This window comes from Pogonomyrmex barbatus, unplaced genomic scaffold (assembly GCF_055798465.1).
Source record: "Pogonomyrmex barbatus isolate J1 unplaced genomic scaffold, ASM5579846v1 scaffold7, whole genome shotgun sequence".
Classification (NCBI taxonomy): Eukaryota; Metazoa; Arthropoda; class Insecta; order Hymenoptera; family Formicidae; genus Pogonomyrmex; species Pogonomyrmex barbatus.
The window spans coordinates 7,861,404-7,888,097 of NW_028297171.1; the positions used below are offsets into that span (position 1 = coordinate 7,861,404).

At 40.4% G+C, this 26,694-nt stretch overlaps 3 protein-coding genes and 1 long non-coding RNA gene across 5 annotated transcripts; 2 read left to right on the forward strand and 2 right to left on the reverse strand.

Moving 5' to 3' along the window:
- Positions 1 to 1,089: 1,089 nt before the first annotated feature.
- LOC105433372 (uncharacterized) lies at positions 1,090 to 7,967 on the reverse strand. Of its 2 annotated transcripts, XM_011648665.3 has the most exons (21): positions 7,820 to 7,967; positions 7,480 to 7,732; positions 7,109 to 7,229; positions 6,805 to 7,008; positions 6,494 to 6,722; positions 6,284 to 6,393; positions 5,938 to 6,157; positions 5,735 to 5,858; positions 5,443 to 5,643; positions 5,159 to 5,363; positions 4,955 to 5,077; positions 4,663 to 4,876; positions 4,265 to 4,539; positions 4,021 to 4,185; positions 3,868 to 3,946; positions 3,661 to 3,784; positions 3,276 to 3,582; positions 3,054 to 3,187; positions 2,756 to 2,965; positions 2,558 to 2,677; positions 1,090 to 2,398 (listed from the first exon to the last, which is right to left on the reverse strand). In XM_011648665.3, the coding sequence occupies exons 2-21, from the start codon at positions 7,540 to 7,542 to the stop codon at positions 1,967 to 1,969; spliced, it is 3,660 nt and encodes a 1,219-aa protein (XP_011646967.1). In that variant the 5' UTR covers positions 7,543 to 7,732; positions 7,820 to 7,967; the 3' UTR covers positions 1,090 to 1,966. The 2 variants fall into 2 exon arrangements, with proteins under 2 accessions (XP_011646967.1, XP_011646966.1); XM_011648664.3 differs by having other exon boundaries at positions 7,480 to 7,950.
- Positions 7,968 to 14,501: 6,534 nt separating this feature from the next.
- Positions 14,502 to 24,621, forward strand: ltl (leucine-rich repeat-containing larval translucida). The gene is made up of 8 exons (XM_011648666.3): positions 14,502 to 15,687; positions 17,645 to 17,813; positions 18,220 to 18,353; positions 18,800 to 19,061; positions 19,610 to 19,867; positions 19,981 to 20,226; positions 20,314 to 20,515; positions 22,262 to 24,621. Exons 1-8 carry the CDS (start codon positions 15,257 to 15,259, stop codon positions 22,480 to 22,482), a joined length of 1,923 nt encoding a protein of 640 aa, XP_011646968.1. The 5' UTR covers positions 14,502 to 15,256; the 3' UTR covers positions 22,483 to 24,621.
- LOC112553047 (uncharacterized) lies at positions 15,694 to 17,504 on the forward strand. Its single transcript, XR_016140967.1, has 2 exons — positions 15,694 to 15,963; positions 16,090 to 17,504. It is a non-coding gene; the product is annotated as an uncharacterized LOC112553047 (long non-coding RNA).
- Positions 24,622 to 24,931: 310 nt separating the features above from the next.
- LOC105433374 (uncharacterized) lies at positions 24,932 to 26,349 on the reverse strand. Its single transcript, XM_011648667.3, has 4 exons — positions 26,083 to 26,349; positions 25,569 to 25,790; positions 25,268 to 25,474; positions 24,932 to 25,177 (listed from the first exon to the last, which is right to left on the reverse strand). Exons 1-4 carry the CDS (start codon positions 26,231 to 26,233, stop codon positions 25,029 to 25,031), a joined length of 729 nt encoding a protein of 242 aa, XP_011646969.2. The 5' UTR covers positions 26,234 to 26,349; the 3' UTR covers positions 24,932 to 25,028.
- Positions 26,350 to 26,694: the final 345 nt, after the last annotated feature.

Below are 26,694 nucleotides of genomic sequence, written 5' to 3' on the forward strand. Positions count from 1 at the left end.
ATGGTATCGCTCGATCGCCGGTGTAATATCGCCGATGATTAAAGAATCGCGTTACCTTAAACACATGTGTGCACGACCGATTGGACTGTCTTGGAAGGATTTAATCTCGTCGAGATCTAAGACTGTCGAGTGACATAACGCGCGATAACGAGCTGTTTCTTGCGGAAATTAAATTACATTGTTTTCATCGTCGCTTAGTAAACAATCCCGATTATCAGTCGGGAATTTTCGTAATCCAGATTTTTTTCAGACTGCGCGTGTGCGCATTTGCGCAAATAGGATTATCGCGTATCGGCTGAAATTTGTCCTCGGTAGTCGGAGGCACTCCAAATCGGATCCCTGGATAGTTCGTTCGTGCTTGCGAATCGAAATTCGGCTAATGCTGCTCCGAAGTGACAATGACAATGACGAGGACGGGGGCATGGGTAACGAAGGAGCTCGAAAAATTTCGAGTTGCTCCCTTTCTGATTCGTCACGGGCCATGATTACGATCTCGATAATAGCATTCACGCTTCGTACGATTATGAAAATTTAATCAACGATATCGAATTCGCGGAGGTGGACCAAACGCGAAATGATCCGATTTCTCGGCGGGCGCGATAATCAGTCGCGCGTATAATTGACGGCGCTCTTATATATTACAGATGTTACGATGTGCCATGATGGTACCACATGGTACACGACGATACGCTCTATCGCCATAATTGATTTCGATCATTCGATAAATTGACGAGAAAATAGAGAAAAAAAATAAATAAAATTAATAGTAATGAAATAACGTAGCTCATTCATTAGTAATTCATTTTGTAATTTACATTAATATTCTAGTATTACGGTCTAATTATTCTGTGATTATTTGTCACTTATTTCATGCTGTTTAGCTACCAAAAAATCATTCCACGTTAATCTCGGATGTTAAATCATGCTCACCTTTGTCTATCGTTATGAGAATTTTACAATTCCCGCTGCTCTTATAAATTAATTACTTGAGCGAGGTAAGCGAGATAAGCTGCCAGTGATTTGATTTCTAAGAATTAGAGAAGAAAGAAAGAGAGAGAGAGAGAGAAAGCGATATGGAAAGACAAAAAGGAAAAGGGATACACAACTTTATTATTTTTCTTTTCTTCTCCGTACAATTGTTTGGTTATTAGAACGCGCGATTAAACATATATAGTTATTTTATCATAATCACGTATTGTACGTGTCAATTTGCTTGTTATTCTTACGTGATCTGTGTGGAAAATATGCGTCGTAAAAAGATACCGCCCTCCAGAAATATTTTAGAGCGATCCCGATCTCGAAAAAATTATCTGCAAGAATGAAATGAATCCCTAACAAAGTTTTTGTCGGAATTTATAACGTCGTTTTTAACAAAATGTAAAACGACATCGAAAATCATTCTAAAGTCAGGGTGATATCGGAATTTGGAACGATTAACTTAAGATAATGGGAATTCAAGAAAAAAAAAATGTTGTACACAAGCGAAGAAAATTCGGAACTAGCGGGCGCACAAGTGTAAAAATCATAAATAGACGGGTGCACAATTAACAATTTTTACATTTATATATATATACAGAGTGGCCATATCCCTCTAGAGGAAACTAATGCCAATTTCTTTAAAAATTGACACACTCGATGGACAGTCCGATTTAAGGGAGATCGCAAGTGTCACTTAATTATGAATTTAACCCGAAGAGTACTAACAATGATTCTATCGAAGCAGATATTGATATGGGCGTATGGATAATATGTAGGTATCCACACCGATGCTGATCAGTTAGAAATATATTTTCTTTTTTCTTTTTATGGAATTCTTCATGTAAAATTGTATCATCTTTGCGTCTCGATTTTCTCGGGACGACGAGCCATTTTCCATCGCTCATCGGTTTAATCTAATGATTTTTTTTTTTTTTTTTTTTTTATCCAACAACACAAGTCAAAGTTCGACGTTGTATCCTGCCGCTGACTATTGCTTCGGCGGGCGTTCCTGATCCGCGAAATATTTAGTGGCATTCGGGAAGCGCAACGGATCCGGGAAGTCCGGCGTGCCATATCGGCAAGGATTTAAGCTGTCCCGAATCGCTTGACCAAACGCACGTCGCACAGCGGGATCTGCCGCGACGGCTACCGCAGCACCCTCGACTTCCTCGACGCCGGCACGACCAACCCCCTCTCTGACTAACCGTTCCATGGATGCCGCTATCGTCGAATGATGATTCGGCGTAGGACTAACTAGTAATCGCGGTTTTTGCTGTTCAATCAGCTTACGACGCTTGCTCGGCAGACCGCCTAGATAAGCGTCACTGAATGTCGTCACACCATTGTTCGGTGCTACACCTTGCATCTGTAACTGTCTACGTTGTCTCACACCGTCGCGAGCGATAATTGGCACCCAATCCTAGAAAAGTATTCAATCTATTGAAGTACATTGCTAAACGATAATGTGACATTGAATTATCTTTAAGTGTTTTTTACAGAACACATTTTTTAATTTAATAATTTAGATTACTATGAATTAAATATAATAAAAATTCTTTTTGTATTTGCATTGACATACCGAAGGTAAGGTTTCATGGCCAGGGAATGTTTCTGGGACTTCTTCTCGATCCTCTGATATCGAGCTTTCGCGTGCTGGTTGTTGCTGCTGTTGCTGTTCCAGAGTTTCAGTTTCCATCGGCTAAACACGCGTTTTTAGAATAATGTTATATTGATGCAATTATTATAATAGTAAAATAAAGAGATATAAATTAATTACTTCGTCTTCCGATTGTGCTTGTACGGATTGACGAACTGAGGTTGTAGATACCGATGATGGCTGAGACGATGCATCCCTGTACACCAAAAGTGGTATAATTTCCGAATCCGGAGGTTGCGGTACGCACAAGAAGTAAGTACGAAGATGAGTGATGAATCCATTCAATACCCACTGAAGAAGAGCAGGATTGCCACCATCCATCAAGTCACGCTAAGGAGTAACCAAATCATATTAGTACGATGTACATGAATTCTCCCTTTTCATGTTTTACATAAAATTTGAAAAAGTTGAGACTAACCATGAAACGCGTTGCAATCGCCTCTAATCCAGCTTGACCGCCACGTAGCGAATACCGAAGTACCGTACAAATTTGGCTGCACATATTAATTAGAATACTCAATATATCCTGTCCAAATCTCGGATCGTCGACTTCTGTAAATCCGACATATGTATCTAGTTTGTTGATTTTAAAATATACATAATATACATTTAAAACATACATATAAAATTAAATACTAACCGTTATCGAATAAGATTCTAAGTATATCTCTTGCGTGACGAGCAATCAAAGATTCAATAGTCGCGCAGACATCAACGCGGGATCCACTTCTGCCGTTAGTATCTTCCTCGGATGCCAAAAGATTTCGAATATGAGGTCGTAATTGAGAAAGTAGACGCTCAGTGGCTTGTTCCTGAAGATCACTTGGCGACGAAGCGTTCGAGAATGTATATTGCAGAAATTCCTGCAACGGTCTTCGAAGACGAGCAATAGGTCCCCACTGACCGAGACGTACTCTGATCAATCCGTCCAGACTCATACTTTGTGCCTGCATAGTATGAATTTCTTTTAGTATCATTGACGATGGATTTTTATGTTAGTCATATAATAGATATAACGACATTACTAATAATACGAAGAGATCGACGAGGAAATTCTCTTCTCTACCGGATTCATGTGACGTAAAAAGATCCCTAGATAAACCTCCACTCTCAAACAGATTTGCTAGTGTAGGGGCACTTCCGATCGAGCTGATCATCAATAACGAGATTAATATTACATATTCACAATTGACGATTATTTTTTAAATCCTTTAATTATAATTTTAACATACCTGTCGCTCATGAATCCTACTTGAATATTATTACCAAGCACTTGCATTATAGTACCAAGACTTTCCATCAAGTTTGGCGCTGTAACAAACATAACCGGTGTTAATACCGAGTCAATAAATATTTTAATTTGCTACTATTTCAGATTCAATTACTGTTTCTATTCATGATGATGTTAGGCTGCGATTGACCACTCGCTAACTGACTTAATATTTGTTGCACTAAATTCATGAAGGGATTATTAGTAGTCGTTTCTGCATTTGTTCCCGATGTTGTGTTCGTAGATGTTTCACTACTACTAGTCGTACTTGAAGTCGTTGCTAAAAAATATTTTTTTTAATTTATAAAGACGTATATCTTTTTATAGAAAAAAATCTACCTTTATTTCTGCGTATTTACCAGTTTGACTCGTTTGATTCTGAGCGTCCGCAGTAGGCATCGATGCTGTGCGTGTTGTTTGTGAAGAAGTTGTCACGCCGGTCGCAGTATTGGATGCAGTATTTGTTGGAGAGCGATATACGTGATGCGAATTGCAAGGAAGATAAGGATCGAAATCGAGGCCTAATCCGATACTCATACCGAGACCCATAGGATGAGTGTGATGATGGAACACGTGTGGCCGCGATGTACTTCGAGTTTGCGTGGCAGTGGTAGGATGAGTACCAGTGTTGCTTCTATGAATTTCAAAATCATTTAATAACAATATTACATAAGAGTTAATCTAGAGCAAATAAAAATATTATAAGATAATTTTATAAATTTTATACAAATATCAAATATTATTAATCGGATTATACCGTGCTTGAGTGCTTTGACCGGCATTCGTGCTTCCACTATCCATCGACACAGAAATACCCTGTTGCGCTCCTGCGGCAGTAACGGGAGGATTTCTCGTACTTATAGTCGTGGTGGTGATGCCGCCGTGCACCATGTGTCCGGCAACGGCTTGCATAAAGTTTCGCATGAAGTACGGCGGTGGTGGCGTGCCAAACGGAAATACATTTGTCCTGCCTGAAAAATAGAAAGTGCCGAATAAAGATAAACGTCTTTCATCACATCATCGCGTAAAACATAATGATGTTAACTTACGGGCATTATTATTGGTTTCGTTACCCGACACATTTTGTTCATTGCCCGATCCAGCATCTAGATTGCTCTCAGAACTAACTTCCATTAGCACCTCGACGTTGTTCGGCAAATTGAATACTGTATCTAGAAAAATGATGTGCGTTCTAATATACTGTCTAACAATTAACATTTTGTCAAATTATATCGCGATATGATGAAACGCACCGAAAGGCGATTGTCCCTGATCATGCGATCGTTCTCCCTGCGATTGCGTTCCGTTGTCGGACTCTCGTTCCTGATGTTCCTCAGTATTAATGTGTGACGAACTTGCCGATTCCGCATTATCCGATTGCGCCTGATTACCAGACTCGGTCGTCTCATCGTTACTGTTGTTATTGTTAGGAGTACGACCATTCAAACTAATATGAGCCTATAAAAAAAATATCAGTTACATGAGCAGGCACGCGGTGTCGAGTTATTTATGTCTTATGTATTTTTAATCGACATACCTCTACTTGGATCGGTATACCAGGCTGTAGGATAGCTGAATGTTGCACTATTATTGGCCGACAGCGTAAATTTCTCGGCGGCGGCTGACTCATATCAATAATGATATCGCTCAATGCATGACAACTGTGCGACATAAGATGCAGAATTTCGCTGACTCCGTCCACTATTCTCTGATTTTGCTCTACGGCATTCTGTCCAGGCTAAACAATAATCGGTTATTTTCATTAAAGCAGAAGTTTGTTTCTTACGCGTATTTGAGGATCAAAACCAAGAGTGAATTTATCAACTTACTCCAGTTGGTAACGAAGGATCGAGAAGTGTGAGCATACAATAACGTTCCAAGTATGGCCTCAGACGTTCCTGAGTAGTGCACAGTCTCTGCAGTATTTCTGCCATTTGCGGAGGTCGCGGGAGACTAAGAGAAAAATTATTAACAATCATATATGTTTAAATGTGCTAATTAACTCATAAAGTATTTAAATCGAGATACGTACTCCTGTTGTTGAGTCCGTCTGTTTTGACCAGCGTTGCTTGATGTAGCTCCTGTATCTGTAGTCGCTTGCGTTTGTTGTTGCTGTTGCGGTTGTGCCTGCGGCTGCGGTTGTGATTGCGATTGGGACTGTGATTGCGATTGGGACTGTGTCGACTGTGCGTCACTTTGAGTTTCATTCACATCGTTGGTAGTTCTTGTATTTCCACCGTTATAATTGCTTCCTGAATATTGTCAAATATTCGAAAAAGAGAGATATCACATTTTGCGATATACGAAAAAATATATGAATATTAAATATATATATATATATATCAAAAGTAACTAATCAGGTTTGCGAATGTACAAACCTCGGAACAATGTAACCGCGCGCGCTCCAGCGGCTGACAACGCAGCTGTAATAGCGACTGCAGCTGCCTCGGCAAGCCTGGCACCATCATCTCGTGCAGCATCATTATTTCTGAAGAATTATGAAACTGTTATTGTGCTGCAATTTACAACTGTTATTGTGCTGCAATCTACAACTTAAGACCTGCAACTTAAATGCTCATTTAACTCACTCATTTTGTTCGACTTCTGATTCTTGTGTTTGCTGTTGTTGCTGTTGTTGTTGCTGCTGCTGCTGTTGCTGCTGCTGTTGTGCAGTCGATTGATTGGATTCTGGAGCAGGATGCAGGGGAGGAGAACTGGGATCATCTAGTCGATCAATCAACTCATTTATACGATCGAGCATACGACCAGCATGATTAAGTCGACTACCAGATAAACTGTTGCTCAGCTGTGGTATACCTGGAAATATAATCAAAAGGCGATGTTATTGAAAGGAGAATGACAGAAAATATTTAATAGAAAAACATTCAGAGTACATTACCATGGCCTTCAACAATTTCTGCTGGCACAGACATAGCACCTAGATACATTGCATTTCCATGCATCTGGGTACGTGTGACCCGATAATGTGGCCTGCTCTGCGATCCCTGCCTATTCTGCCCCTGTGTCTGTCCGCCATCATTTCCATGTTGGCCAGATTGAGGTGGCGCGCGTTGCACCAGATGTATAACTTTCCCATTGACATCTAAAAAATCATATCATGTTAAGGTATCCAAGTATCTTGTTGCAGCGTGATATACGCAGCAAGTTATTTATATATTAGTAAGTATAGCGTATATATGTACCATAATCATTTAATTTCTTTTCATCTTGGAGCACTCGTCCGCAATAAATCAACCTCTGCGAATCGGCTGGTACCGCGACAGATTCTGCTATGTACTCTTTAAAGCCGCGTACCGTGATTTGCTTCAAGGGAGAGAGAATATGCAGAGATACATTATATAATTAAATAAATGAGAGATCCATGGGGAGGAGGGAGGTGGTACACGTATATACTCGGTGCATGGAAAAACAAAAGGCACCGCGTACATCTTTCGAGTACATCTCCAGATGTTGCCAAGGTATACATCTGCAGACGCGTGTCGATCGTAGAGGAGTCCACCGCGATCGACATGTGATTCACAGAAGACCCGGGAAAAGAGGGGAAGCGACTTACATCGTCTTCCAGAGAGAAGACGTGATTCTGCGAGTCCAAGGTCTTGACTGTTAGGTCGATCATCCTCGTAGGCGCGTGACACGCTTTCCTCCGTTCCGGTGGAAGCTTCGAGATGCCCGAGTGGCGGTGATGTAGATGTGGCAGTACCAGGGACACCCGGGATACTCACGAATCCGCGTTTCCCCGTCACGAAAACGTCGCTCGAGAGTCACGATCGCCTTCTTGCGCACGGCCGGGTCGGACCGAGAACGGTCTGAAGAGAGAATGAGGAAGGGAAGCGTTGGACGCGAACGAGATATCGAGAGCACGTTCAACGTTTACGCGACTCCGCTCCGCTTACTGCGCGCTCGCTCGCTCGTTTCACTCGCTCGCCCGTCTCGTTCTCGCGTGTCTCATAACGTCGCACAATGCGCGATCGACGGATGAGGCGGCGCAGGGCAGGGACGTAGGGAGGAGGACGCGACACACGTTATTTTACCCAGAATGCGCTTTACCGTCGACGCGATGACGCGTTGACAACACGCGGCGACGATAATCCCTAAGTTTCAGGAAGCGGAGGCTCCGTGCCAGGGATGCATCATCGTTCGTTGCTCACGTTGCACGAGTATCGCTCGAAGCTTGGTCAGAGGCCGCGAGATGACGCGACGATGGACACAAACTAGAAATCAGAACTTTTCGAACGATCGGATCGTCGCCATTTATACGTCCACCGAGGTCTTCGAATCCATCGGAGATCGATGGATGATTCGAAATTTAATTGTTATTCTTCATTATTTCTCAATTGGTAGATACGAATTAGCTTTTTGAAGATTCTAGGTGTATCTTATGACGATGAAGAATGCCAGAAACATACTAATATACTTGAAAGTTATCAATGGTGAGAATATTTGCCTTTTTAAAAAGTTTATTTTTAAAAGAAGAAAGGAATATATATTTTGATTAATGAAGATCAAGCTTGTTTTTGCAAAACCATGGAAAAGTCAAGGGTCAGAGAAGAGCAAATCAGAAATAAATAAAAAGAATATATATTTTTGTTATATGCTCGTTACTTAATTCTTGATTTTCCGATATTTCAGTATTTCAACTCCTCTATGTACTCGAATGCAACAATTACATTTTGTAATTGAAAGTAGAGCATTCTTGGAAGCGAGGAGGATGCACACCACATGGTGTCCTTTTTTCTATCGATATAATAATATAACCTACTCAAACAACGCTGTCTAAAATCAAATCGTCAAGCATCTTTAAAGAGATTTTTAAAATGTATTATGACCCGATTTTAGATATTGTGTTGTCTGAGTAATAACAGATTGTAAGAAGAAGAAAAAGAATTTATATATCTATAGAAAAAGAATTTTTTTTCTAATATTTGAATGGAATTATATAATTTATATAGATATAAGTATTTTATTATTTTATACTAAAAATGCAGCTGGGAAATAAACGAAAAATAACGTCGGATTGCTAATCTGAAAATCTGGTCTTCAAATTTGCATATCACATCAGGATTTCCAAAATAAATAAGTTAAAATTCGCGAGATAAGAAGTATACAAAAAGAACAGAATAATTGCATATAAAAGAGGGCATACGATGCAGATTTTATTTTAAAGAGATGATTGTAAAGGCTTTGATCGAATAAAAGACTATAGAATAAAGATTCGAATAAAGATTATGGAATGAAGCTAATGATATGTAGAAAAAACATAAGTAGTAAAATTGAAGCAATAAGCAAATTTGACGAGTCATATCTAAGAATTATTTTAAAATGATAATTTTCCATTTTCAATAGGTTTCGATTTGATTGAAAATTATTAAAAAATTGAATTCTATCACTTCTTCCGGACTGCTTGCTTACAATTCTCATTTCTTATTCCGACACAATTTTGTATTTTATGTATAATTAAATAAATCTTTTTGTATTTATAGTCTTTTTTGTATATATCTTCGCAAATTGTACAATTCACTATTTTTGAATCCTAATGTAATTATATAAATTTGGAAGTCAGATTTGATTTTAACATCTAACAATCTAATAAAATATTTTGAAAACTGGGAGAAAAATTTTTTTTGAAAGCTATTATAATTAATGTATAACAACATAATAATTTTATCACAACAGGTAGCTAGATATCCAAATTTATCGAAAACAGATTTTGCAGAAAGTCTACTACAAATTTTATCAGCTGAATGTTGTAATGTTTATGCATAATGTATAAATCAACAAGAATGTATAATCTGCTAATATGATGCTAATATGAATATGTAATAATATGATGAATGCAGCTGATGGCACGGTAATACGGTAATACTCCGTTGAGTCTATTGGTAAACTGGTATTATATCACATTGCTAGCATTTTGCTTATTCGTTGGAAGAATGTTAATAGTGTTTTGGTATCGCATACAGGAAGTGACGAGTGCACGTCCTACATCTCGCAACGTGGAGTTTCCTCGGGATCCGATGGGTGCCTGATGAGTTGACCCGAGACGTCCTGTCCGGTTTCTCTCTCTCTCTCTCTCTCTCTCTCTCTCTCTCTCTCTCTCTCTCTCTTTTTCTCTCCAGTCTCTGCTGCAACACGAACGGTCCCGCAGGGCCCAGTGTATCCATACAGAAAACAAGATCCAGCAAGAGCGATGGAAGTGAAAAATTCGGTCGGGATTATTCGGCCGTGGCCGCGACGAAAAGGCAAGAGATGGGCGCCGGCTTTAAATCCCCATCGTAAACACACACGTGTCAGAGGCTCTCAACATTGCCCGGGATATCCTGACGAGTCCCGTGCGAAGAGCATATTTCCGAATGATATTTCCTTTAACTGCGTACACGTGCACTCGGTCGAAACTTTTACTTTGTGATATCAAAAAAAAACATTCATATCTAAATATAGAAAGTAAAGAATAGTGCCAAGTCGAGGGCTTAAACAAAGTGTTTCTTCCTGTTTTTTTTGCTTTATCGCTTTCTATGATTAATAAATATCAGCCGGAAAAAATAGATAGAAATATCTCCGAAGATAACAAACTAATTGTCAGAGGATGAAAGTTCAAACAAAACAAGTGTTTCCGTTGTAATCTAACTTGGAAGCGGAGAAAAGTTAGCCAAACTCGTGGCATTACGACGCCCTTCTAGATTTAGATCGTCAGTATATGTTTAACTTAATCTTCTCTCATATAGTTTCTTTTACTCCTTTCGCGGTCAACCACGCGGCGTGGCGTCATGTAAAAACGAGCAAGAGGGAAAAAGAGAGAAAGAGAAAGAGAGGCCAGATGCCAGAAGCGTGAAAAAGCAAAGACAAACATTTCTTTTACGGGATATAATATGAACTTGGCTGAAACTTTAAAGAAATTGATATAATATATTCTTAAAATTTTACATATATTCATATATTACATATATTCATATATTATATATATTCAAATATTGGAAAAAGTAAAAAATAAGTTATTAATCTATTATTTATTTTGAGTAGCTGCGTAAAAACTGAATACATTTCTTTGAACGGCTTGAAAATTGTCTAATTTTTAAATTTGATTTTTACAGAGACAAATCGCATGTTACAATTTTTTGCTGCTATTATATAATCGATGAAAGAAAGAAAAATTGACAGGTTTATGATTTGAATATTTCTTAAATGCCCCTTTCTCAAAAGCTGTATACTTGTTTATTTAAAAGTGCAGTGTAAAAAAAAATATAATATAAAAATATCATATGTAAACATATTGCAAGAATTGTGTAGAGGTGTGACGAAGGAAACAAAAAATGCAATGCAAGGATCATGCTCATACTTAAGATAAAATAGCCACTTGAGGTTTTTTCTTCTATAAAAAAATGAAAAGAAGAGGAAAGAATATCCGAAGAAAAGAGTAAAAAAGGAGAATGCGGTCGAAAAGAGTGGATCGATTTGTCACCTTGAGAACAATGGATCTATCGATCGATCTAGTGTTAGAAATACGAAATTCGGTAGCTGTAAGCTACAAATAGGGTCGATTTTCAAGCTGAATGTCCTCGACGCCCACGTCAGGCGGTTATTGCCCAATATCTCAATGCAGCGTGTAAAATGTCTATCGTGTATACTCGTGCGCGATGCCCGCACCTATCTTCCTCGCTCTGCTTCCACTCTCTGCTCTCCTGCTGCTTCTTTCCTCCAACGTTTCTTTTTCTCGATAAGAAAAGGAGGAGTTTGTCCGCATACCTCCAAGCTATGCGGTATACAGATGCAGGCCGAGCGCCTGAGAGAAACGGTGTACCTATACGCCAATAGCCGATAAGAAAAAGGAGAAAGGGTAAAGTGCATTAAGATTTATCTTATCATGTAATAATAACTCCTTAAGTATGTGATGTCATTCGTAAGCTATTTTAAAAATATATGGTATTAAAATTGGCAAGTTTAATGGATTCGCTAAACAATTTGCAAAAATATCATATGCGTTTATGTTACATATAGATGTAACGTATTATAGATGTAACGTATTGTAGATGTAAGATTCTATCAGAAGAGTAACATGGAAATATTTTCTAGGATCGTGGAGAGAAATTAAATAGTCATCTCGAGACACGGAGAGAATGCTTGGAGGCTTTTATTTTTTGGGAATTATGTCGATATATTTATTTTCCGCAAGATTGTCATATTCCAAGTACGAAGCGGAACACACGAATTGTAAGATCGGTTACAGTTTAATATATTTTGAATTCCGATAAGGTTAAACAGAATCGTTAAACAGAGAGAGAAAGAGAACCGGCGAGAGCGCGTGACGCAGCGGCCGAGGGCGGCTGGCGCGGCGCGGCGGCGCGGCCGTGTGTGCGTTGGCGCCAGGCCGCATTCTCGCATTCGTTAAACCGAGGCACGGAGTTCGGTCCCTCCGCCTCGTATCTCGTACCTTATGCCTCGTGCCCTGCCTCGCTTTGCCTTGTCTTGCCTTGTTTTGCTTTCTCTCGCTTTACCTCGCCTACTGGCCTCTCTCGCTTGTGGCTTCCTCCCTTGCTCCCGTATTACTCTCTGCTCGCAGAGAATAATAGGAGCGACAGCATCGGCAGGACAAAGAGAAAATCTCTTTCTTTTTCTCTCGCGCTCTCATCTTTGACAGTAGAGATAAATAAAATCGTGTCTCTTGGTATGAAAATTGTCGGAATTTGTTTCCCTTTCTTTTTCTCTTAGCTAGAGATGTATGCGAAAAATTAAAGCTATGTTTTTCACCGCATTGTCTACAGTTTGATGACCTTTACGTCGAGAGAGATTAGGCGAATTATAGGCGCCAGCATAGATAGATACCATGGGAGTAGCTCAATGTGGAATAGCTTAAAGAGGATATAAGGCGAGTCGCGGTGGCGCCGTACTCGAGAATTTGCACGACATACCTCTGGCGAGTTACAGCACATAAATGGGTACGTAAATCATGCGCGTAAACAGCCACGTTATATAGATAGAGACGTTTACTCGGATGACAAGCGACCCGTGAAGCGCCGCCGCCGCATCGGCGAGCTCATTAAGTAATCGATATTATTTTACGATGAACAGAGAAACCCTTGATAGAAACACTTACGATCTTGACACGGACACGCGTACTCCAGAGATCGCTCCTCGTACGACGATTAACGAACATGAAGTTGGGATTTATCTCTCCAATTTGTAACGGGCGAGAGTGCTACGTTTCTTGCGACCCTTTCACGTTTTGATAAAAGATCCCGTTATAATTTCGGTTCGTCCGAATTTCGATGCAGCATTTCAAAATAATGTCGATACTTAAAACGAAGATAAATTAGATAAACGAAGATAAATGAAAGATAAATTTTTTCGTATCTGAAATATATATCTGTTTCAGTATTAAGAGAATGAAAAAAAGAGAACGGAAAAAGAAGATATCGTTGCACGAGTTATTGGGCTACCTGAAATCCTAGCATTACAAATCATTCGCATTGAAACGCGGATGAAATTAGATATTCGATCTTCATTCGGTCTTAATAATTGCTGACGATGTATCAGTTAAACCTAAGTCTAACGAGTTTAATGATAATAACTGTTATCTCTTGGCCAGTATCGTAAAAGTGACATTCCAGAAAAATCTATGCGTCTCCTACGAATTTAATCATTCCGCAGGATGCAAGTAATATGGACATAGAATTTTTTGTTTATTTTCATACTTTGATTTATTTTTTAGACTCTTGTATTGAAGGGAGAATTATATATAAAAATTTGTTTAAGAAATATATTGCATATTAATTATCGCGTTCTGTTTGAAAATTAATTAATTCAAATTTCCCTTTGAAATCAAGCATTTTATTTTGCAGAATTTCGATAATTAGTAGCTTTACATAAGTTAATTTAATGAAACTTATCATAATCGATTTTGCTCATATTTTGTAATTTTTATTTATATCAATATGATAAACAAATTTGCAATTTCTAACTAGGTGAAAGGACAAGACAAAGGGATGAGGAAGGGGAGAGCGGTCTATCGCCACAAAACGATTTGTGACAAAATGAGCAAGAAAACGTAATGGAGGGTGAGTGAGAAAGAGAGCGCGAAGGAATTATCTGGTATATATTTTCTTTCATGTCACCGTGCGAAGCAGTTAAGCAAAGGTCAAAAGTTGAGCAATCCGTCGGTTTATCGGTGTAAACAACGCTCGCGGCGTGTACGCGACGCGTTGGACGACATGAAAAGGTTGATGAATCTTCCGCTGGAGGAGGTTGACCTGACGAAACTTCTTCGTCCTTCCCGAGTTAAGATTCACATTGAGCAGAGACGAGATTCTCCTTCCTTCGGGCCGAGCAAAACTTCCGGAAATAATTGGATAAACGTAAAAAGAGATAAAAGCGTCGTCTTACCGGGGAGACAGACCAGATTTGAGTAAGCGCGGTAGCCACGGCAAGGGAGTAAGGAACGTGCCATGGGGCACAGCAGGAGGAAACACGAGGTGAACAACAACGAGGCAAGGAAGGAAAAGAACGAGAATATGCATAGTATTGGGGTGTGGTGGTAGCGCGCAGGGGGAGAGCAGCTGTCGGAGCCGAGCCGAGGAACCGGGCCGGGCTGGACCGTTCGTGAGTGAGCGCGCGGCCGGTAGAAAAAGAAGATGAGCCCGTCGGCGGTGTACGCGCGTAACGTACGACGGAGGGGGTCATAAGAAGAGTGAAGAAGAGTCCGGAGGGAGTCCCTCGCCGAGGAGGCGTGCGGCGCCACGGTGGATACCGACGCGACGACTCGGTTGCGACTATAAGTAAGTCTCGCGCGGCGCGCCGCGGCTTAATGCCGTCGCCGCGTCCGTGGCGCCAAGAGGAAGGTCCCATTGGTGACGACGATAAGCCTCCTGCGACTGCGAACAAGTGGAAGGACCAAGAGAAATAGAGAGGGAGACGCGGTGAATTTATATTCCATAGAATAGTGGATCATCACGACAGTGCGGATAACACGTGGCTGTCAGTCGGTCTTGCTATCGTGTCCGCTTCGCTCGCCAATGTTGATCAGTGATCGGTAGCGTGACAGTGTTTGAAAACAGCGACCTTCGAATTTGTTTTTCGCATTATACAAAATACCGTGCCTCTATATTTTACATTTTACCTTCACGAGGTTGTTTCAAACGCGATTATTGTGGTAAGATAACGTCCGTATAACGTTGTGCGTACACAGTGTGCTGTGAGGCGAAGGAGGACATTGGTCGTGCGTGGTCCCACTGTTTCGCGACTTGCCCTTCGCGCGACGTCGTCATTCTCGCGTTTATTCGCATCACGCGATCATCTGCAATCATACCTGCAATTAGGCTTCCATTCTCACAAGTGACAGCATGTCCGGCATTCTCTATACGTTGCTGGGCCTTGCGGCCAGCACGAGCCTCCATTGCGCCGTACGCCGCGAGATCAGCCCATGCACCTGCCGACAGGAAGAGTTTTCCAGTCCCGTTATCAACCAAGCGCAGGTGCCGGTGACGGTGGCTGCATCCAACAGCGAGGTCGCCAATGCGAACGGGGTCGCCAATGCCGGCGACGGTGGAGGAAACGGTGGTGGCGGTCACCACATAGGGGAACGCATAGAGGTATTATGCGAGAAGATGAGATCATTCGACCAGCTGGTCGAGGCTCTGAGCGGCAAGTTCACCCCCGAGCAGCAGATCACTTTGCGGGTGGCGCACTCGAATCTACGCGACATATCACGCCATGATTTCAAGGAGCTGCGTATGTCTATCACCCGACTCGAGCTAAATCACGATCATCTCGGGTAAGTGCGAGAGATAAGCGTGACTAAGCAAGTGACGAAACGATCATCTCCCGCTTGCCATCGGGAGGATCAATGATAACGCGCGCGAATGCCGACAGATTTCGAATCGGTAAGATCGCGGTCCAAGTGCCGAAGTCTTTGGTAAGGATGAAAAGAATTCGCGAGCCGCGATAACGACACGGTTTATCAGTCATGGTTACTACATGCAACAATCCGCTGTGTACAAAGTCGCGTGGAGATAACAACGTTTCGGAAATCATCTATTCCTCAAACGTGGTAAACATTAACTAAGCAACTTTGCTCTCTTCAACATCATTCTTTCGTTATACGTCACATTGCCTCCATTTTTTTCAAATCGATAGAGATTAGGATGTTTGATTAATCCAGTATTGATTTGACCAGGAATTCAGAAAAAGACTCGGCGTGAAAAGCGATTGCCATAATTCGGTTATCACCGAAGATTTCGCAGAACGAAAAATCAGGGAAATCGGAGAACGAGGAATTAAACGGCTGGTACCGTCGTCCACGTCCCTCATCCGTACTCGCGTACTCCGTCATGTAGTCTTCGTCCAAAGTATGCCACACACGTCGATACGGTCAGCCAGTATCTTTGCAAAAGGTCATCGTCTGCTATTGCGGACATTGAATGGAGGCATTTGTATATGTATAACAAAGAAGCGATCTTAATTCCCACAACGAGTATTTGCGAGGGCGTTCGCGGCGCCGTTACGCACCGCGCGTTTGAACCGACGGTTGAACTCTCGTCGGGATGTCACGTTTCATCACTGAAATCTCACAGTTGGTTGACAAGCTTCGATCATTGACGCTTCGCGATACAACGATCTGTTCAGCATCACCTGCGGGCTTGTATCTTGACCGATGGTGTCTGTCATATAAGTACTTCTTTACTTCCTTTACTTTTTCGTTTTAGACAAAGCGATAATAATGATCCAAGTAAACGACAATCCAGCAGAAGTAGGATATCATATAAGCGTTTTATTACAGAGATTCGTGATCCTCGGTCTACGGAATAGATAATAGCAAGCGTTAAAGCCTTATGCTCAGTAATATGTAGTAAGAAATGTTTTCTGCGCTGCTTTAAACCCTAAACTTTACATTTGAGATCTGACCGATCCTTAAAGCTTAGGGATTACGGCTTAAGGTAGCTTAAGAAATGCTTTTTGCTGGAAATTACTTAGCTTAGAACATAAATATATCTTAAGGTTTATTACATCTTTTGTAGATCCTGAGTAAAGGATAAGACAATAAATCCTCTCAAAATGTCTCGATTTTACGGTGGATTCGCTTCGGCGAGTTTTGCAATCCGTACACTCGACTTTGACTTTATGTCACTTGTGATTCCCCGGCATAATAAACACGCCCGGCCATCATCTTTTACGAGCGATGCAGAGGACGAACTACTGGTCTTCCTTGATTGTCTTGTCGCGCGAATCTCACACGGGGCTGAAAAACGAACGATGGTCCTTGAGGATCGTACCTCTCTTTAGGAACATCAAGTATCTACGCGAGACACACAGCGGGAGAAGGGACGGGGTGTAAGAATGAAATCTTAATCGTGCCTGACCTCTTCGCGCGAGTTATCGTCGAGTGGCTGTGTGTGTTTACCGTCGTCGGAATAATTAAATAACGAGTCGCAGTGAGCCAACACTAAGTGTATAATCGAACGATAACGTCTGGCGCGTCGCCACTTTTTCAGGGCCCTCATTGGCCCGTTGCTCCGGTTACGTATTACTACGCGAATGATAAACGGCGTTGTAATAGAGGAAAATATACGAAATACTACTGGCTTTCTCGATGCCGATAGAAGGAAAGAAAAAAAAAAGAGATCTTTAGAAAAATAAGAATCACGAGCGCGGAAACGCCGCTCGCGTGATTATCATATGTCGTTTTCTCGAAGTCAAGGACCCGTGAACGAGCATGATGTTATGATTTGCAGAACTATGGACGGTGATATTTTCGCTGGGCTAGGTCGAACGCAATATTTGAGTCTTGCAGATAACGAGATACCGTCGATACCGAGGCACATCTTGTCACATCTGTCGCTATTAAGGACTTTGGATCTCAATAGGAATCAGATAAGCCGCATCGATTTGGATGACTTTAAGGTAAAGCGACTCGGGATTAGATTATTTTATTCGAGTTCGAGTGCATTGCGAAAGAAATCATTAAAATCGAAAAATAAAGAGACTTGTTCAGATGATACATCATGATATAGGTGACTAGTCAACCACGAATTTTTTTTGTATACTGCACACAGTAACATAAATTGCCAGAAAATCTTATTTTTTGTATACTGCAAAAATGCATGACTCGAGAATTGCTCTGAGAAAAGATACAGAATCAAGTTTCAATATTTTAAGAACTAGACTTTTACACTGATGAAAAAAGGCATTAGTAGATAAAAGAAAAAGAATTATGATGACATTAACAGTTCTAAAGAGGGAGGAAAGAAAATCACACAAATTTATTATGAAACGTTGCAATTTTAAATTCTTTTTTTTTTTATTTCAGTACAATCCAACGCTTCAGCACTTGGCTATGGCCGGAAACATGATATCCGAGATGATCCCAGGCTCACTACCGCCTCTAGTGAAGCATTTGCACGTCGGTAGGAATCGTCTGAAAAGCCTGAATCACACTTTAAGGTATCACCAAGTTCTTTCTTCGTAGATCAGTTTGAACTTGGAGTGCGCAGTTTCGATTTTAAGAATTGTGGAATAGACGGTTCAAATATTAAGAATTATTATGAAAAATTAGAAACTGCATCGTCATTAATATCAAGGATACGACTCCCATCAATGATCTTTGCATCTCTCGTTTGTGTTAGAAAGCTACCGCAGCATCTTGCCTATCCTGTTTACTTATCATTTAGACATTTCGTCTCTTATCTAATTCGTTCTGTTTATGATTGTGCCACCAAGCGGATTGACGCGTGCGATTCGCATCGATTCAAAGAAATTCCCTGGTCCGCTGATTGGCATCGACCTTTAAAATCACGCTCGAGAATTTTTGATGACACTCCGCGATGAAGCGTACAATAAAATTTACCCGTCGCGATTTTAGCCACGTGCCCCACTTGTTTGCTTTGCAGAGATCTGAATCAACTTGAGTGGTTGTTCATTAATTCTAACGAGCTCACGTCACTCGACGGCGAGCTACCGTCGTCCGGTCACAATCTGAAGATGCTTTACGCCGCGGATAACAAGCTGACACATCTGCCAGCTGAGTTCCGATACCTCCACCGTCTGGAGACTCTCTTCCTCCAAGAAAACAAGATCCGAAATCTCGATGGTACTCTGCAGAAAGCCAGACGTCTGAAGTTCTTGGAGCTCTCTTACAACGAACTGCAAGAGGTATTTAACTCGCTACATTTCACGTATAAGTCTTCCTAAACTTCATTCTCACTTGTAATATTTTTAATTTCTTACATGATATATTCGATTCGTTTGTAGGACGCGAGAACGAAATTTCATTTTTCAATTTGCAAAAAAATTTGCATTTTTGTTAACGAATGGGTAGTTTGATAAAGAGTGAGAGAGCAGATCCGTGACTATAATTCGCGAGGCATCGTCAGGCGAGCGCATCCGGAGCGCACGTGCTCTCGAGTATTACGCTTTAACGCGCGCGACACGGCGGGGGAGTCGGAGGAGGCGAAAACGCACCATACATTGAGCCAATTACCGCGACGTAACGTAATTATTGCCGCCTTCCGCCTGGCGGAAGGATCTCAAATCGGCACTCGAAAGAAACAGATGGACGGGAAGCGCGTCCCGCGTTGCGACTTTCTCACTCGAATTGCGTCACACGTCGACTCGAATCAGCGTTAATCGGGCGCGATTGATTGCGCGCATATTACAATATGGATAGAGGTTCAACAGACGTTTGAATTATGCCTCTTTAGCTGAACGCGGACGATTTCTTAGAGACCGAGATGTTGGAGGACCTCGAGCTCGGTTACAACTCTCTCAAGTCTCTCGGCGGCGATGGAAATGGAAGTAGCGCTCTTTATCCTCTCAGATCGCTCAAATGCCTGAATTTGACGCACAACGAGCTCCGGGAGTTCTCACTGGCTTCTCTACGCGATCTGCGCGAGCTGAGGCTGCTCGATCTGTCGAACAATCGAATCGCCAGACTGCACAAAGGAAGGCCGTCCTTCGAGGTAGGTATCTACGTCATCCGATATTTTACGTGTCGACGAACGTCCTCGTCGAAGTTGCTTACATCTGCTTGCCTGATCTAACAATGGTTGGAATCTATTCATGCTCTCTGCAGAACTTAGTGGAGGAGGAAGGCGAAGAGATCGTGGGTGGTAATATCCAGGATCTGCGTCTTCAGCATAACGAGCTGTGTAGCCTGGATGGCTCTCTATTCCTGGGCATGAAGGAGTTGCAGAAGCTCAATCTCAGTCATAACGCGCTGGGTCCCACGTTCGAGTTGCATGATCTGCGCGGTCTCAACGGGCTTCGCACGCTCGACATCTCGCACAATCAACTCACCACTCTCGAGAGCACGCCGGAGGTAAATAAAAGCATTCGTTCGAGATATCCCATTGCTTTTTTTCCTTTATTCGCCATGTAAACCTATATCGATTGTATGATCATTTAGACATGGCTGCCGTCCCTGGAAGAACTGAACATGTCACACAATCGTCTGGTGACACTGTCCGGCCGAGATTTCCGCAGTTTCCCAGTGCTTTGCTGGGCCGACGTCAGTATGAATCAAATACATACTCTCATGCCGGAGTTGGTGGCTAATACGCGATGCACAATTCACGGAGTCCCCGACGTGCTACGTATATACCTTCAAGGTGAGTTTATATTAGATCCACACACATACACACACACACACACACACACACACACACACACTACGCGCGCGCGCGCTTACACTCTCTTCTTTTCTGAAGGTATCGCTCTTTGCCGGCATATCACATTTAACGCCTTTGCCACACACATGCATGTATCTTTATTCATGCACATAACAGATTGTTTATAATAACGTTATATAACAAAGACAAATGTTAAAATTTACATCACGCTATTTACAAGATTCTTATGGTTGTGTATTTCTTATATCGATTCAGGAACAAACAATGTGAAAAGAAGCAATTCTTTTTTTCTAAAAATATTTCAAAAATGTATCTGTAATATTATTTAATGAAATAACTTTTAATTAAAGTCAACAGAGAATGGCGTGATATGTAATTTTGATATAACGTCTAATAATAAAATCGCATAAATGAAAAAGGGAAGGTCCAATATGTGCAATGTTGTTTATTATCCAGCCAGAGAGATTCGTCACAGACGAATGGTAATCGAGTTAACAGTCGTAAACGTGGCTCTGATTCTCATAGAAGAGTCTGCGCTTGGCGAGATGACTCTTCTTATTGTAGCGGATTCCGACATCTCGCAAGTTTGCTCTCTCATTTAAATTCATTTAATAGAACACAACTTTTCACTATTCTGCAGTAAATATCAAAAGAAATGTATCACAATTCTACCAAATTTCAATAGAATTTAATGTTGCTCTTCCGCTTTTCCTCGTTAATGTCCTGCACACTTCTCTTTCGACAGACTGAAATGCTGAACATCATTCGATATAATAATGGGCAAATGATTAAATGGAAATTAGATCGTTAAATATTAATCCAAGAGGGCAGGACGATACGTGGCGCCAGCGGCATTGGATAATTAATAAACATCACTTGTAAGGTCCAGCGTGAACAAACAAACAAAGGGAAGACGAGCGAGGAAAGAGTGAGAGAAGGGACAGAAGAGAGCGGCCGGGTGCGAGGGGGACAGAAAATAAATTACTCGCTGATAATGACTTGGCTCCGTTCGGCTCCCGAGGCGTATATTATTTGTTATAACGGTTACAATTCTCGCGATAACCCCCGCTGTGGCGCCATCTCGAATTATTTATTATATGGCGTCTGCCCGTTGAGCTTTGTTATTGTTAATATATCATTTCTCTCTCTCTCTCTCTCTCTCTCTCTCTCTCTCGCTCTCTCGCTCTCTCGCTCTCTCGCTTTCTCTTTTTGCAGTCTATCATGTCCAATTCCGTTATCTCTGGTTAGTCTCAGCTTCCATTTGACACTCTTTTTTATCTCTATTCGCAACTTTATGTCGGAAAACCAGTGGAACTCGCAAACGCAAGGAACGTAAGGATGAAAAATTTGGGAAAATCTTCAGAAAATCCACGCCGCTAATGCAGTACGGTTAACGACTAATATTACAGCTAGGCGAATCTTTGTTATCACAGCTGGCGCCACATCGTCATTAATCACGCGTTTTTTTTTTTACGATAATTTCTTTTTTTATGATAATTTACGATCAGAAAATACGGCTCTCGAATTTAGGGCTGAGATACAGTAAAATATATATAAGAGCGTGAGATACCGGGGACAAAAAATCAAACTGTTACAGGCAATCTCCGTATACGTGTGTTTCTCCATATCTTATTATTGCTCCACTTCATCACGCGCCGCGAGCCCTTACGCTCACTCTCGCAGATGTACACGCACATGTACACGCGCACGCTTTGTTGTTCACAGATAATCCCGTGCTGTGCGACGCCGGCCTGGCCGACTTGACCGTCGCGCTCGAGGTAAATCACGCCAAGATTTACGGGGTCGGCAGCGATTGCCCAACCACGACAATGTCCGCGCGGCCGTCGACGGTCGAATCGACATCGGCACAGCCGCCGGCACCGATACCGCCGACGCTTCTTCTGGCCGCCGGGGGCAACGTATCCTTCGCCGCCACCCTCGAGTAAGGGCTCCGGCATCGCCGCGATGCGTGCTGGCCCTACTAGAATAATTGCGCGAGCACCACATCAAGCAGGATAAAGATCCTGGAAGGAAAGGAGGGATAAAGACAGGAAGGAAAGAAGAGGAAAAAGTCCCGACGTAGAGAAATTCGCGCGAGAATTCGTTTTCTGGGTTGGGCGAGATGGCAAGAAGAGCGTGAGGTAGACCACTAAAATACGAACGGATCATGTCAGAAACGACATGTCGTCTCTGTGGATATCTATTGGTAGTGCGTAATGTAATGTAACGGTGTTTCCGACTACTATCGGAAAATTTCGTTCCCGACCGAAATGTCGAGCGAACGAAAAGAATGTTTGTCCACACAGATAGAGAGAGCGGTTTCGTAAGACGTCGAGAGAAGCACCTTCTTTAGTCATATTAAGTCCCGAGACTGGATCTGCACAGTCTCGATAGGAAGATCCTTCGCGTCCAAAGATATCCGTTAGACCGGGCTGATACGAACATCGCGTTCGTTCGAGATCGAAGCGCAGCCTTGGAAGAGCGAAAAAGTTGAGGATCTAACGGAATCAATAAGGAACGAATGAATGCGGACTTGTACCGCGCGCGAATGAATTATACTCACCTTTCCGTTCAGATGAGGTCCTTACATGTTCTCGCATTGTAAATAGTCTGTACCAGGAAAGACTCCCGTTTATTACATAGAAATAAGCCGTCTTTAATTATTCTTTCTGTTGAATTCAGGTTGAATGCGAGATGGGAAATGATCGACAATGTATTCACGAAACTCGATATTGCATCGATCGAGCGATGCGATATTCATTCTTATTCATGTCGTCGGTGCGTTTTTTTTTTCATCACTTAAAACGTATTTCATTTTCGGCATTTTCGACAGATTCAATCGCGAGTTCAATATGACAGAGTAACAGAAATTGTACATAGAATATCATTGTATTTTAGAAATACGCGCGGAGTATCCGAGCGTTTCTCGAGTACGCAGCGGAAAGCATTAATCATTGCTTTCCGATAAGTTTCCGACGTATCGCTCAGCGGAATGACGATCCGAATGAGGGAAAACATGACGTCGCGACGTTTTACAACATGACAAATCGTAGTAGACTTCGGTCTTTAATCAAATTTCTCAATGGCCATGTATATGCAAATGAATTCCCGACGGGTCAATGAAGCAAATAAAATCTGTTAACTTATTCCGTTGGTATGGGCAGATTGGCAGTGGGCGATCAATTGACTCCTTCGTTAACTTGTGCTAATAGGGACGAATTGTTATCAACGTGCTTCTACGCATACATAATGGGATCAGCCCGTTTATCAACCCGCGTATGATGTTTTGGCTATTTCATGCGCGCGTAAATAATATATTATAGTAAATATAGCATATAAACGTGTTCGTTCGTCAAAAATTCGCGGAGGAGCTTTATACGAGAAGCGCTCTCTCCCAAATTAACATTCGTAATATTAAATACATTAATTGTAAATCGACAGTTTCGGAGTTCGACTTTCTTATGCGCGTAATCAATATTAAACGTAGTATAAATATGAAAATTTGCATAACTCATAAGAATCGACATTTTAACGTTAAATCAATTTGACGTTAAATTAGACGGGTGATTAGTATTTCTTCTCATTTTTTGACAAAGTATATGAATATATATGTATGTACGTACATATACACGTATGTCAACACATACATATATGTACACACATATACAGATACACATATACATTGCAGAAAGCAGCCAATAGCACGACTGCTAGCTTAATTTTAGCTAGAACTCAGAATCAAAATAATTTATCTCATTAAGTATTTTAATAAAGATTAACTTTGCGTTGTAGAGAGGCATCGTGAAAATCGTGAAATAAATGATCAAGTATTACAATGAGGAAATGTAATGCTTATCTAATAAGCATGCATATATGCAAATACCGCCGAAAAACCACCGAAGATTAATACAAATACATTAGTATAAGATTCAAATGTCGTACTGATTTTACTTATAAGTAAATTTCTCGCGATGCTGCGAGGACGACGCAATGTTAAATGTATGTATAGGTATCATTTATATACATATGTATTAAGTATATGTATATACTTATAAAAAGATAAAGATAGAGATCTGTTTATATAATTTTAGCAGCTAAGTTATTTTTTGTATTGTAAATCACAATTTCTCCTTCTCCTCTCCCATGTTTTATTTTTTTATTAAGTCTTAAATTTTGCAGATAAATTTTCGTGACAAAATCAAGTAAAGGAAAAAAGAAAGAAATATCATTTTATTCTAAATCACAGAATAAAATTGTGTCGAAATTTAGATACACCGTAATATGTAATAATTCATTTTGTAATATTTCATTTATACACACACACATACATATATATATATATATATATATATATGTAAATTTTTGTTAATTTTTATTAAAACTTACAATGTGGAATAAAATAAGAATGCTATTTTATTAAAATATATAATTATAAAAATATATAAAATATATTGTATTTTTAATAATTAATAATGCACTAACTAGTTTACAATTATTTTTCAGTTTTCATATAATGCTTGAGAAATATACTACGTACTTGACATAGAAATAAAGTGATGTTCGATACTCTGGAACATTCAGAATCTATAACGGTTATCTTTTCGAGATGCTCTTTCCTCAATTTTGGTTCGATTTGTTCAACTGAAACAATAATTAATACAGGTAACTGTTCGATTATTGCCAATTAATTATATTTTTTCATTCCAGATTTACATTTGGAATGTCACATACCCTTCCAGTGATTATGATTGCAGGTTAATTGAACAAAATATTTATCTTTCATTGCTTCATTGTGTATAAAAAAAGAGATTTTTATATACTGACAATCCTTTTCCTCATTAAGACTTATATGTATATCTAAGTTCTTTTTATAACAATGACACGCACGCTTAATAGCGTCCCATTGTAAGACTTTCTTTTTCTGTCTTTCTTCTATCTCTGAAAATATAAGAAAAAATAAAAAGAATAAATGCAAGAGAAGAAATGCAATACTGAATTTATGAGTTTCTTAGTAAGTAAACAAGTATATTACCAGACTCTAAATTCATCATTTCTAGCAACAAAGTTTCCCTTTGCACCTTTGCCTCTATCAGCTCGCAATTCAGATTCTCCTTTAATATCATTATGTTGGATATCATCTTATTAATTACATTCTGCTGCAATACAGTAGCATTTATGTCAGATTTTATTGTGTTGATGTCCTGTTCCAGTTTTTTTATTCTTTCAGCATTGATAGATTTCTTTTCAGTGAAATCTATAAAAGATGAACAAATATACTTATAACAATATGAACAAGTATACTTAGCAAAGGAATCCTCACAGGCCAATATTTATAATCGATTTTTATATTTAAGATTGTTTAAACATATATTTGAGATCTTATAATCAACCACAGAGTATCTGTATTTGTGTTAGTATTTTAAAACATTACTTAAAATAAGAATGGATTATGAATATTGGCCACAAGTAAGCCTCTCGTCATGTAAACTTGACTTCTTATCAATTTTTGACAGTCTATCTATGTAAAATCACACAAGGTACCGTACCCTTCTCGCAGAGGAGTCTCTGTTCGATCTTGGTGTCAACATTCTGCCGAAACTCCCGGCACCACGATGTATATTTTTGCACAATACTGAAGTCGTTATTCTGAAAGACGTCAAATAGGTTGCACTTGAGCTTTGGTACCTCGTGAGCCATCGCATTCGCGAACAAATCTGAGTAAATAACCAATTAAATCGAGACTTCATGCGAAAACCAGTTGCACAGTTGCTCCACTCGTAACTATTGTCGCAGGACGCGTTCAAACGCTTCAAATGGCAGTGATGCCAATATTGTGCTGGAAATGTCACCAGATGCGACTTTCATGTCGGTAAAAATGGAATCAACTTATCTTCATGAATCAAGGATATCCGTAAAAATTGTCGCATTTCAACGAGAAATAACACTGGGGCCCTATTCTTGAAACATATCGCATACGAAAATCCTATGTCACATAAACTATAGGATTTTCGTATACGAAGTTTCAAAAATAAAGCCCCTGATGTCAATCTCTATTTCTTAATTTTATTTACAAGTAATTTTATTTTTTAGATCTTGTGTGCAATTTTTTTTCGACATTATGTATTTCTCAATAAGTTACACAAATATATAATTTTAAA

Excerpts from the sequence above, each read along its gene's own strand:
- LOC105433372 (XM_011648665.3), bottom strand. The coding sequence starts at position 7,542 with ATGATCGACCTAACAGTCAAGACCTTGGACTCGCAGAATCACGTCTTC. Across the intron at positions 5,364-5,442 it reads GTATACCGATCCAAGTAGAG|GCTCATATTAGTTTGAATGG; the intron begins GTATGTCGATTA and ends TTTTTTTTATAG. Across the intron at positions 2,966-3,053 it reads CGATTGCAACGCGTTTCATG|CGTGACTTGATGGATGGTGG; the intron begins GTTAGTCTCAAC and ends GTTACTCCTTAG.
- ltl (XM_011648666.3), top strand. The coding sequence starts at position 15,257 with ATGTCCGGCATTCTCTATACGTTGCTGGGCCTTGCGGCCAGCACGAGC. Across the intron at positions 17,814-18,219 it reads TCGATTTGGATGACTTTAAG|TACAATCCAACGCTTCAGCA; the intron begins GTAAAGCGACTC and ends TTTTTATTTCAG. Across the intron at positions 20,516-22,261 it reads GCTACGTATATACCTTCAAG|ATAATCCCGTGCTGTGCGAC; the intron begins GTGAGTTTATAT and ends TGTTGTTCACAG.
- LOC105433374 (XM_011648667.3), bottom strand. The coding sequence starts at position 26,233 with ATGGCTCACGAGGTACCAAAGCTCAAGTGCAACCTATTTGACGTCTTT. Across the intron at positions 25,475-25,568 it reads AATGATGAATTTAGAGTCTG|AGATAGAAGAAAGACAGAAA; the intron begins GTAATATACTTG and ends TTATATTTTCAG. Across the intron at positions 25,178-25,267 it reads CAATCATAATCACTGGAAGG|TTGAACAAATCGAACCAAAA; the intron begins GTATGTGACATT and ends TTATTGTTTCAG.